We start from the raw sequence: 9519 nt of genomic DNA, 5'->3' as shown, positions 1-9519 counted from the left end.
CCAGGAACCCCATGCCCCTCCCCCAAGTCAAGCTTGTGAAATACTAAACCTGTACTATGCAGCACTTTAATTGTACTCTCTGCATGTCACTGCATGGGTGAGGTGTCGTGTGTGGTGTCTTCGGCGTGGCGTTCCAGTGAGGTGTAGCACTAGACTACATGTCGGCCTGTATGAACGTGCATTGTACACCTGCATTGAAAAAATGGCGAAATATCCTACACCATGATACATCTGACAGAAGATTTGCTCGTTGATTCATCTACATTCAGCTATATAGGTCACTGCGTTCAGGGTTAGGCTGTGTCTATTTCTTATTAGGCCTGTATAAATTTATGTATACCGAATTGCATTTTACATCACGGCGTTCGGAATAACAGACATTTTCCGCCACATAATATATTATCTTATCCTTATTCGACGCGCTTTTACGCAGTCACTTAATTTTGGGTTAAATGCGCTGATACTTTCCTGGCCACAGTTTGTGACATTGGTAGGAATTTTCCCATACATGATACATGCATCTCACTAGGCCGACTAGTCTGGATGTAAGCCTACGTTCTGTTGGTTCTCAGTTCATGACCCATTTAGTGGATTTTGTTACATACGCTACGATTGGTCACCTTTCGATAGCCGGAGTGTATATAAAGGCTGAAAACCGCCGTGTCGGCCTCTTTCAGATCAGTCTCTCTGCGTGATAAGTGGGATATTGGACGATCTCAAAATGGCTCAAAAACCACCATACAAAGTTGGTGAGTTACCGATATCTGCAGTTACAGCTTACAAAAGACTAAGTTCTTTACTAACTGGGGTAACATTCCATCGAGCTTAAATTTCACCACGTGCGATGAACATTCATAACCGCTGTGTAGGGTTACTCACTGGAAAACGAAACCACGTGGGTTGTCAACGGCTTAGGACTAAACAACAACAACAACGTTGATGAATCCAGTACAGTTTTGAAACAAAGCGCTAAACACCCTGTTTTACAGGGTGAAAAGGAAGATGGTAAAGATGTCAGTAGCTTAGACATGATATTTACTTCTTGTACTGTTGGCATTTTGGGGACTTGCCAGAAACTGTTCCCTATGCAGGCGCTGTTTTGACATTGGTACGGGTCAGATATGATGCCATCGATTAGCCTAGTCATGATGTATACTAAATGTGAAGGTGAATTCGTGAAGAAAAGGCTAATTTACTAACTAAAGGACAAACTTAGTCTTGATAACTGCCAAATAACCCTACATATCTTCACCTAGCTGAGCTCCCCTCCCATGTAGCCATGAAGCATAATAGCCTATTCCTTTCACTGTCCTTGTAGTTGTGCCAGAGCTTGCAACACAGGCACTATTCAAGTTTGGTCTGTGAAAGTACAGACCTGCACGCATATGTGTGGTACAGTTTTCATGGCTGCATCTTCATTCTTTAGCAGCCTTGCAATTGGTCTTGAAAATGGGTGCCCCAAGTCAGAATAGACCTATCCATGGTGTAATAGGAAATTATGTTGCCTCCCAATTGTGGAGAGTTCTCACCGAAGCCTCACTTCTGTCATATTTCTGACACACTTCTGCCATCTCCAAAAAAAATGGTCTGCTGGAGTAGTAAACATTCACAAATTCAGTTTTCCAAAATGTTAAATGGGGTCAAATGCTACATATTTGTTAAGTCACATGACATTGTGTATATATGCGACATGGTCACCATTACAATTTGGCTTATTCTCTTAATTGCTTGAGGGGTGAGGTGGCAGAATTCTGGCCCTTCTGTATGTCAGATCTTAAACTGGCGATGTGGTTCAAAAGTGCTCGACTCTTAATGTAATGAGTTGAAGTAGCACAGGCATTATTCAATGTTGGGCAGAAAGCTTTCTCTGTGGTCCAGATACTAAACCATGACTGTAGGACAGATAAATGACAAGGACAAATTAAGGTTATTCAGTAAAGTTCTTAGGTTTTAAAATTATGAAATAAATGTTGAGTACAGTACAGTATCAAGACTGTATTAATGCATCTTTACAGCTGACATCAGCCTGGCAGATTGGGGAAGGAAGGCAATCGAGATAGCCGAGAATGAGATGCCTGGATTAATGAGTATGCGCAAGAAGTACGGCCCCACCAAACCTCTCAAGGGCGCTCGTATTGCTGGGTGTCTTCACATGACTGTACAGACGGCTGTTCTGATTGAGACGCTGACAGAGCTAGGAGCAGAGGTAAGAGATGAAAGACTGTCAGCTGAAATTCTTGAACATTGGCAGTGTGCAATAATTTCATCTTGAGTTTTCATTACATCTGTGTAAGCCATCTGACTTAGAAGTGTACATGTGCCCCTAAAGAATTCAATGTGATGCAAGTGCTCAGCTGATTCAAAATGCACCCATTGTGTGTATGTCTGAAATGCTTGTTTGGCTTTCAATCCCAGTCAGCGTTTCAGGTGTCTCTCAAGTTTACACAGATATGGGCAAGACAGGTGGAAGCTCTCGCAAACTAATCTAGAGAAGATGTTACTTAATGGTAGTTGCTAGATTGAATACACATCTGTCTGTCTGTCGCCGTTGGCACCTAAGGTAAAATCAAGTCTTTTAGCTGCGGTAGTTTGCTGGAGCTTCCACCTGTCTCACTGATATCTGGCTGAACTTGCAAGACACCTGAAACACCGATTGGGTTAATTGTCTTGGTCTTCATGGGCGTCAAGTTTTTACAGAACAGATATTTTTATCTGCCAAATTAATGTGGAAAGCAGAATTTTATGTCCTAAATTTTGCTCCTGAGTGTGTTACAGGATTGTATCAAGGTCAGATTAGAGATTTCAGTGACCAGAAATTTCCAGTTCTGTTCAGTTTATCACTGTTGACCTTCTGATTAGTGTGCTGGGATACCGGTAAGGATATCTGTAGATTAAGTGAATACTGTAGGATTCTGTGTCCGATCTGCTATGTAGTTTAGACCGATGACCTCAGATTGTAAACTAGCTGCCTGTGCTTGCCAGCATAATGACAGCCTTTGTGTTTGAGGGGTTAGCATGCCCGGCGCGGCGCAATGACCCAGGAGCCTCCCACCAATGTGGTCGCTCTGAGCTCATGCTGGCTTCCTCTCCGGCTGCATGTGGGAAGACCTGGCAGCAACCTCGATAATGGATGATCGTGGCCCTGCCTAGTTCCCTCCCACCAAAGTGCTGGTCGCTGTGGTATAATTGAAATACTCTTGTACGGCATATAACACCAATCAAGTAACTGAATTAAAATACATAAATACTAACGTAATGTGTGAATACAGAGAAATAGATCTAGTCTGACAGGCTTATTTACACAACTACACATCTGATTGTACCTGTTATAGTACCCTGTAATACTGTATGCAAAATTAAAACTGTCCAAACTATTGTTAGTATTGTGTAAATGGATATTTCAAAATGGCTACAGTTTCAACGCCGTTAATGTTGGTGGTGATGACTTTTAATTTCAGTAGTCACAATTCAAGCTTCCTGTTTAAAGTAACTTTTTGTTAAATATCCTGTACTGGTAACCTAATGATTTTGAAATCAGTTCTTACAGGTGTTTATGTCCAGATTTGTGTATTAAAACCCCTATAATTCTCGAATTCACGCACTGTACAGGTACATTGTACATGTAGAACTGCAGTTGGTTTATACTAACCTATGCAGTAATTTCCTGGAAAGCATCCAGGAATCTTTAAATGTATTTTGATGAGGACTACTGTCTCCATAGAGGCTGTGTGCATAGCCAGTATGAAAGCATGGCGAGGATTAATTGACACTTTGGTAAGGACTGCTGTGTTAACAGAGGCTGCTTACATAGCCAGTATGAAATCTTGGTAAGGATTATTTGACACATTGGTAAGGACTACTGTGTCAACAGAGGCTGTGTGCATGGCCAGTATGAAAGCATGTGAGGATTATTTGACACTTTGGTAAGGACTACTGTGTTAACAGAGGCTGTGTGCATAGCCAGTATGAAATCTTGGTAAGGATTATTTGACACTTTGGTAAGGACTACTGTGTCAACAGAGGCTGTGTGCATAGCCAGTATGAAAGCATGTGAGGATTATTTGACACTTTAAAGATTGCTGTATCCTGGATAGAGGCTGATGTTACTCTAGTTTAATTGGAATTGTGGCTGTTTTTGTATTTTAGGTGCAGTGGTCAAGCTGTAACATTTTCTCCACACAAGATCATGCAGCAGCAGCCATTGCCAAGACTGGTGTACCAGTGTATGCCTGGAAGGGGGAAACCGATGAAGAATATATCTGGTGTATTGAACAGGTAAGATCAGCCCTCAGAAATTCTCTGCATCCAGTCATAAACTGCACACAAAAGTGATGCAAAATAAAGACAGCCTACACTTTTCTTCCTTCGCATTGAAAAATAAAAAAGAACTCTTAAGTCTTAAAATGTTAATCTCCAAAGATTTATCTCTCCTCCGAGATTTCATTCCTGTTGATGCTTCACATAAATCATTTCTCAAAAGGGAGTTAATTTAGGGCCACAGAACTCAAGGGAGATAATTTATCTCGGCTCTATGTTCCTTGATACCCTTACTTTAGATGACAATAGGCAGTCTGGAAATGTTCACCCATGTTGTGGAGCTGTGGGAATGAAGACTGAACTGTCAGCATGCTTTATGGCAAATGTTACAAATACTCTAAAAGCATTTAGAAATTATGGTAAATCATTGTTATTTTTGATTCATTGAAAATTAAGATCTCTTGCTACTTTTGTCAAGGGTAGGTAACATTTCATAGAGGAAATGAGGAAAGCTGTTTCCCTTCCTCTGCCATTGGTGATAATGATCAGATACATATACCCTTTTCAGAGTGTTAATATGACCCATTTTGCAAAAGCTAGCTTGTTTTACTTAACCTTTTTCTGGTTATCTGCCTATTTGTTTACTAGCCTAGGTAAATTTTTTAAATGGAGACCAGTAAGATGAACAACAGAAATAAAAAACTTCGATTTGTGTTCGGTAAAGCCTGAACATAAATAACTTACCTCACAGTTTGGGAATTTCAGAGGGATAGCAAGAGGAAGTTGCAAAATATGTTTGGTTGTCTAGAGATTATTTTAGAGATTATCCATTATGGTTTATACCAAATATTAAACTTAAAATGATCATTGATTTTGTTCACTTTCTGTTTCTCTTTGGACCTAGTTTTCAGCTCGGAACGTCTGTGGAGCAAATCTATGTGGCATTGCATATTTGACAAAACACACTTATTCTTTTGTTTTGTTCCAGACTTTAATGTTTAAGGATAAGCCTCTGAACATGATCCTGGACGACGGTGGAGACTTGACAAACTATGTCCATGATAAATATCCTCAGCTGTTAGATGGTGAGCAAGTTTGACTGTTCTTCTTAGATAGGAAGGCAGCTCATATGTACAGTGTAACGTTTTGATTCCTGTCGATAACTTTCATTTTGCTTCTGTTTTCACCACATTTTCAAATTCCACAAGGCTTAAAGTTTGGTGAAATGTGTTTACTTTACATAAATAGGGAAGAAAAAACAAATTTGCAATTCTTGGATTGTGCCCCCATTATGAGATAAGGGTTAGTTTAATGCAGTTATGCAAAGAGTTTAGTTTGCAAGTACTTATCACTTCATTATTTTGTTTTTCAGGAGTAAAAGGGATTTCCGAAGAAACTACGACAGGCGTCCACAATTTGTACAAAATGTTGAAGGATGGCTCATTGAAGGTTCCGTGTATCAATGTCAATGACTCTGTAACAAAGGTAGGGCTTCAATGCTATAGAAATACATATAGACATCCACTGAAGGAGAGTTGTTCAGCCTGTTGAACGTAGTCGTGATCCAATGAATAAAGTACAGATCATTTGCTGTACATTAGGTACAGAAGCAATTGAAACCTTGTCACATACCAAGCTGTCACACTGAGCAAACATCTTAATATTTTGATCATCTGTCCCAATGAAAGAAGATCTTGAAAAATGCTGTGTGCACAGTTAGTGTATGTAACGATGTATATCATTTTAAAAAATTGTTTGTGTGTAAACATGTTGAATGCTTTGTAATAAGTTGGTTACCGGAGTAAGGGATATTACTCTAGTTGCTGGTTAGCTCCCCTGAATTGGAGCTTGAAGAATGTATATTAAACACTCGATGAAGGTAGATTAATCATGTTTATATATATGTGATAGTTTGTTTGATCTGATCTTTCAAATAAGTGTCAGAAGTGATTTTGAAAAGATTTAAGTTTTGAATTGAGTTTCACTGTTGAGGTTGAGGTGGAAGTCTACTCTCTCAGCAGACAGCCTATCCTATCTGCTGACTGCTGGAGTACCAGTTAAAGAGCTGTTTTACTAAATATGAGTTACATCTAAAGTAAGACAGTTTTTTTTCATTTCAGAGCAAATTTGATAACCTATATGGTTGTCGTGAATCCCTGGTGGATGGAATCAAACGTGCAACAGATGTGATGTTAGCGGGTAAAGTGGCGTGCGTGGCAGGTTATGGAGACGTGGGGAAAGGCTGCACCCAGGCTCTGAGAGCATTCGGGGCGCGTGTTCTCGTCACAGAAATAGATCCTATCAACGCTCTGCAGGCTGCCATGGAAGGTCAGTTTAGTGTTGTTCTGATATTGAGAATTTTAAAAGGCAACATTTGTGACTCTATATGGAACATGAATTCTTCATGTAATATGAATACAGTTCCTTTATCTGTAATGTGTTTTTTGAAAAAGACATTGTGGAAATTGTTATTGATTTAGAAAATGAGAGGTTTTAATATAGATTTACACACAAGCTGCTGTGTTCAAAGTCGATGTACACTATTTTGGGTAAATGTGGTATCCAGATTAGCATAGAGAAATGCAGGGCTCAATATCCGTTCTTATACCTGCTTAACAAATTCTGTTTTGGCTAGCTGTGATCATTGGTGCAAAATTTAGCACTACTTTAGTGATCATGGCAGAGAGATTATCACTCATCATCAATGCTCAAGCACCGACTGGTTAAAGAGCCTCTGTCCTATAAATATGGTGACAGCCAATGTCAGCGTTTTATCCAGAATGATGTAGTCACAACTTTGATTGTATTAGATGTTGATTGTATCTCCATTTTAGACTCGATTTTGAAACGATAACTTGTGTATTGTCAGGTTATGAAGTGACTACCATGGATGAAGCCGTGCAAAAGGCTCGGATCTTCGTCACGACGACTGGCTGCAAATCCATCATTGAAGGGCACCATTTTGAGGTGATGTTGGATGACAGTATTGTCTGTAACATCGGACACTTTGACTGTGAACTGGACGTGGCCTATCTCAACAAGAACGCTGTCAAAAAAGAGAGCATACAACCACAGGTATTGTGAAAATTGTGATCGTTTGAAACTCATTCATTTTTAGTTCATTTTCTTTTACCTTTGAATTACCTTAAGTTCAAACAAAAGAAGACTTTGGGTGGACTACTGTTGAGGTAACTGTGAGTAAATGGATAGCTGTCAGAATGATTGTACTTTTCTCTCCCTGAAGGATTTTGGGACATTGGCACTCACATAGGATTAGCCAGGGGGCAGGTGTCTTGGTGTCTTTGAGATGCCCTATTCCGACAAAATATCCATAGGAAAGATTAAAACAACGGTAGAAAATTGGAAATGAGATGGCCTGATATCAAGTTCTGGCTAAACACACGTACAAATTGTACCTGATTACTTCAGTCTTCTCCTTTTGGCCTCAGGACAAGTCTGTGCTGTAGTATTTACAATGCTGCTTCACTAAAATGATTAGCTAAAGACACCAAACAAGACACACACACTCACAGTGTAGACACCAATCCAACCAGCACCCGGAACTCCCCCTTATGCCAATCGCTAAACAAATATTCATGCTGAAAATGCGTGGAGTTCAAAAAAACTATAAACTATATTTAAAACTATGTAGCCCTTGGTGTACTTTTGAGCATGATTGAGTGTTATGTGAATGAAAGAGTGAAGTGTACCTCGGCATCCTGGAAACATTGTTAAGGTGTTCTGTGAGAATCGTGTTTGCTGATGCAGATTGAAGAGAAAACTGAAGAGTGGCGTTCACTTCATAATGGAATTATAATGCAGATATTTGTCGATACAGGTTGATAGGTACACACTGAAGAGCGGTCGTCACATCATTTTACTGGCTGAAGGTCGTCTGGTTAACCTTGGCTGTGCTCATGGTCACCCAAGCTTTGTCATGAGCAACTCTTTCACCAATCAAGTGCTTGCCCAAATCGAGCTCTGGACCAAGAAGTATGAGCTCGGCGTTCACTTTCTCCCCAAAAAGGTAAGTGTAAAAAGGTAAAGGGCTCCTTACTTGCTTTCGGTAAGTTGTCTCAGTGAAGCAGCACTAGATAAAAGAGCAGTGGAAATCTGTCCTGCTACAAGGAGTCACATTACATATACCCTAAGGATTCCTTCGTCGTCATGTGACTGAAAACTTGTTGAGTACGACGTTAAACCCCAAGCACTCGCTCACTCAAATCAACCTTGTCGAGTTGAGTGCAAGAACGAAATTTTAAGAGCTTTTTAGTTTTTTAAATTTTTAAAAAATTTTTGTTGTTCATCAAATTTCAAACTCAATTGCTTTTTCTGAGATAATATACAGTGTAAAGATTTTTCTCGTTTATAATTTTATGTAAATCTATGCATAATATCAGTTCACATGCCTCAAACATTTTTTTATCCCGGTCACTAGTTGTTTAGATGAAATGAGGATTTTAGGACAGTAAGGTAAGGTGGCTTGGCTTACCTTGCCTTTTCCCATAAGTTTCAGGATTAGGTAATGTGTTGTTGTTGACAACAAGCACTAGCCGGTCTCCTCCAGCCATCACTTGACGTGCCATACGTGTGAAGTATATTTGTGAACGTACAGAGTAAATCATTCAAGTTGACTGCTGATGGCATCTAACACCTGTTTGTTCTCACCTGCAGCTTGATGAAGAAGTGGCTGCAGCACACCTGGAACACCTGGGAGTGAAGCTGACAAAGTTATCTGAGGATCAAGCCAAGTACCTGGGCATCCCGCGTGAGGGTCCGTTCAAACCAGAACATTACAGATACTAAACTATAACTGTGTGCTTGTGGCGCCATAGACACTGAGAAATCCTGACAAAGCAAGCTTGTAGCTGTCCTGAGGTTATTGTGAAATCTTTGGTTTTCTGCACCACATTATCATCAGGGTAGCCTCAGCATAATCTCCACCATAATGTGAAATGAAACCTAGTCCTTGTATCTCTGTGGTGTGCTTATCCACACAACGATATCTCTGTATACTGCAGTGTAGTGGAGTACTTCTACAAAGTACCTCTCTATACTGAAGTGTAGCGACGTACTTTTACAGGCAAACCATACCTCTGTAAACTGAAGTGTAGTGACTTCTACAGGCAAACTATGCCTCTGTACACTGAAGTGTAGTCCTTGCATCTCTGGTGTGCTTATCCACACAAACGATATGTCTGTATACTGCAGTGAAGTGGAGTACTGCTACAAAGTATATCTCTGTATACTGAAATGTAACGA

At 40.0% G+C, this 9519-nt stretch overlaps 1 protein-coding gene across 1 annotated transcript; it reads left to right on the top strand.

The window, feature by feature from the left end:
• Positions 1–687: 687 nt before the first annotated feature.
• On the top strand, positions 688–9072 carry LOC135474688 (adenosylhomocysteinase A-like). Its single transcript, XM_064754245.1, has 9 exons — positions 688–749; positions 2016–2206; positions 4147–4275; positions 5246–5342; positions 5630–5742; positions 6378–6585; positions 7127–7332; positions 8096–8284; positions 8932–9072. The coding sequence occupies exons 1-9, from the start codon at positions 722–724 to the stop codon at positions 9061–9063; spliced, it is 1293 nt and encodes a 430-aa protein (XP_064610315.1). The 5' UTR covers positions 688–721; the 3' UTR covers positions 9064–9072.
• Positions 9073–9519: the final 447 nt, after the last annotated feature.

This window comes from Liolophura sinensis, chromosome 9 (genome assembly GCF_032854445.1).
Source record: "Liolophura sinensis isolate JHLJ2023 chromosome 9, CUHK_Ljap_v2, whole genome shotgun sequence".
Taxonomy (NCBI): Eukaryota; Metazoa; Mollusca; class Polyplacophora; order Chitonida; family Chitonidae; genus Liolophura; species Liolophura sinensis.
The sequence above is the reverse complement of the archived record's forward strand: the minus strand, read 5'-3'. Positions and strand labels throughout refer to the sequence as shown.

Excerpts from the sequence above, each read along its gene's own strand:
- LOC135474688 (XM_064754245.1), top strand. The coding sequence starts at position 722 with ATGGCTCAAAAACCACCATACAAAGTTG. Across the intron at positions 5,343-5,629 it reads ATATCCTCAGCTGTTAGATG|GAGTAAAAGGGATTTCCGAA; the intron begins GTGAGCAAGTTT and ends TTTGTTTTTCAG. Across the intron at positions 8,285-8,931 it reads TTCACTTTCTCCCCAAAAAG|CTTGATGAAGAAGTGGCTGC; the intron begins GTAAGTGTAAAA and ends TCTCACCTGCAG.